The 2397-nt window shown below is 60.7% G+C and overlaps 1 protein-coding gene across 1 annotated transcript in view; it reads left to right on the top strand.

The window, feature by feature from the left end:
- Positions 1–2397, top strand: part of KIF21B (kinesin family member 21B) — a 30961-nt gene that overhangs the window by 1984 nt on the left and 26580 nt on the right. Inside the window, exons 4-7 of the mRNA XM_014533386.1 lie at positions 609–849; positions 1687–1876; positions 2230–2293; positions 2339–2388. Coding sequence (XP_014388872.1) covers positions 609–849; positions 1687–1876; positions 2230–2293; positions 2339–2388 — 545 coding nt within the window. The remainder of the gene's footprint in view (positions 1–608; positions 850–1686; positions 1877–2229; positions 2294–2338; positions 2389–2397) is intronic.

Raw genomic sequence — 2397 nt, 5'->3', positions numbered from 1 at the left:
GTCCCGGGCGGGGAGGCGGGACTTCCTGGGGGACAGGGTGGGAGGGTTTGAGGGTGAAGGCCCCTGGGGGCAAGGAGATCCCCTGCTCTGGGCTGAGGTGCCCCCTGACCTCGGGCCAGTAGGGTGGGACTCTTCTGCACCCAGGGAGGGAGAGTTCCTAAAGGAAGTGACAGCCCGGCTGGTGTGGCTCAGTGGCTGAGCATCGACCTGTGAACCAGGAGGTCAGGGTTCGATTCCCGGTCTGGGCACATGCCCGGGTTGGGGGCTGGATCCCCAGTGTGGGGCGTGCAGGAGGCAGCTGATCCATGATTCTCTCTCATCGTGGATGTTTCTATCTCTCCCTCTCCCTTCCTCTCTGAAATCAATAAAGACCCATTTTTAAAAAATAAAAAGGTGATAGAGCCCAGCTGGGGTAATAGATGGAAAATGGTAAAGAGATACAGGGCCATCTCTCTGGTGCTGGCCCTTCACAGTCTGCCCGCCACCTACTCTGTGGGGGGTCCGCGTCCCCATCACCCATGTTCTGCCCTGTGAAGCCCAGTCCTCAGGCAATGGGGAGGAGGGTGTGGGGGGGCGGGAGCTCTGCTCTGAGATGTGCTTCTGAGGAGCCGGCTGCGCCCTGGGACCCTCACCTCCCCTTCCTGCACCCCCAGCCAGACCATCATGATCGCCTGTGTGAGCCCCTCGGACCGGGACTTCATGGAGACGCTCAACACCCTCAAATACGCCAACCGGGCCCGGAACATCAAGAACAAGGTGGTGGTGAACCAGGACAAGACCAGCCAGCAGATCAGCGCACTGCGGGCTGAGATCGCGAGGCTGCAGATGGAGCTCATGGAGTACAAGGCGGTGAGCGCGCGCCCGGCCTGCGTGGCGCGGATCTCATGACGCACAGACTCACGTCCGCTGTGCTGACCGGCTGAGACTCCTAGGCTCAGAATTAGAATCAGGACAGTGGGTAGGACCGCACGTCCGCTGTGCTGACCGGCTGAGACTCCTAGGCTCAGAATGAGAATCAGGACAGTGGGTAGGACCGCAGGAGTCGCCCAGTGTGTGGGGTGGGGTCAGGGGAGGCAGAGGAGAGAGTTGGCCCTACTTCCTCAGGTGGTCAGGGAGGGCTTCATGGAGGAGGAGTCCTTTTCCATGGAGTTTGAAGCACGAGTGAGCTATCGGCAGAAGCAAGTGGAGCAGGCATTGTAGGATGTGAACATGTGTCCTGGGGGACGTACCCTGTTCCCTGTGACTAAGGCGGAAGTCACCGGTTAGTGGTCCAGGGCCTGGATCCGGCACTCAAGTGGGTTTTGGTTGACATATTTGAAGATGTCACAACGCAGGGCACCACGTTGGCTACAAGGACTCTGTTGGCCCCAATCCCCACCACTCCCTATTGTCTAACACCCAGATGGACCTCCTCACTCACGCCAGCTGCCCAGGTCCCCTCGGGTTGGACCCTTGGGTCAGAGTCTGTGGAGACAGGAAGGTGGGCTGTGGAAGGGAAGGTCGAGGTGACCTTGAGGGGAAGCCTGGAATGGCCGGTCACAGACTTTGGGCTTTTCTGTCGCTATGGGAACCGTGTATGGCTTCTGAGCATGGGAGACAGGAGCTGTGTTCTAGGGACCCTGGGCCCCCGCTCCCTGGGGCTCTGGCACCTGACTCCCCCCGTCCCCCCGCCCGTCCCCCTCCCAGGGCAAGAGGGTGATCGGGGAGGACGGCAGCGAGGGCTACAGCGACCTGTTCCGGGAGAACGCCATGCTGCAGAAGGAGAACGGCGCCCTGCGCCTGCGGGTGAAGGCCATGCAGGAGGCCATCGACGCCATCAACAGCCGCGTCACCCACCTCATGAGCCAGGAGGCCAACCTGCTGCTGGCCAAGGCCGGTGAGTGGGTGCCCGGGCCGGCTGGGCGCACCGGGGCTTGGGCTCCCTCCAGCCCAGGAGCTCACAGATCAGTTCATTCATGCATCTTTTTCCAATCGATTTTAACTTTTTTTAAAAATATATATTTTTATTGATTTCAGACAGGAAGAGAGAGACAGAGAGAGAAATGTCAGTGATGAGAGAGAAGCATGGATCGGCTGCCTCCTGCAGGCCCCGCACTGGGGATCGAGCCCGCAACCCGGGCGTGTGCCCTGACCGGGAATCGAACCCTGACCTCCTGGTTCATAGGCTGACGCTCACCACTGAACCACACCAGCCGGGATTGAAGGTGCTTTTGTTACTTCTTCCCCCAGGTGACGGCAACGAGGCTATCGGTGCTCTGATCCAGACCTACATCCGGGAGATTGAGGAGCTGCGGTGAGTGAGCCGGGCACCCCTGGGACCCCTGGGGGCCTTGGCCAGGCGAGGGCGGCCGGCTCACCCCCACCCCCAACCCCCTCCTGCAGGACAAGGCAGCTGGA

This window comes from Myotis brandtii, unplaced genomic scaffold, assembly GCF_000412655.1.
Source record: "Myotis brandtii unplaced genomic scaffold, ASM41265v1 scaffold975, whole genome shotgun sequence".
NCBI classification, from domain to species: domain Eukaryota; kingdom Metazoa; phylum Chordata; class Mammalia; order Chiroptera; family Vespertilionidae; genus Myotis; species Myotis brandtii.
This window is presented reverse-complemented; position numbering and strand designations above follow the sequence as displayed.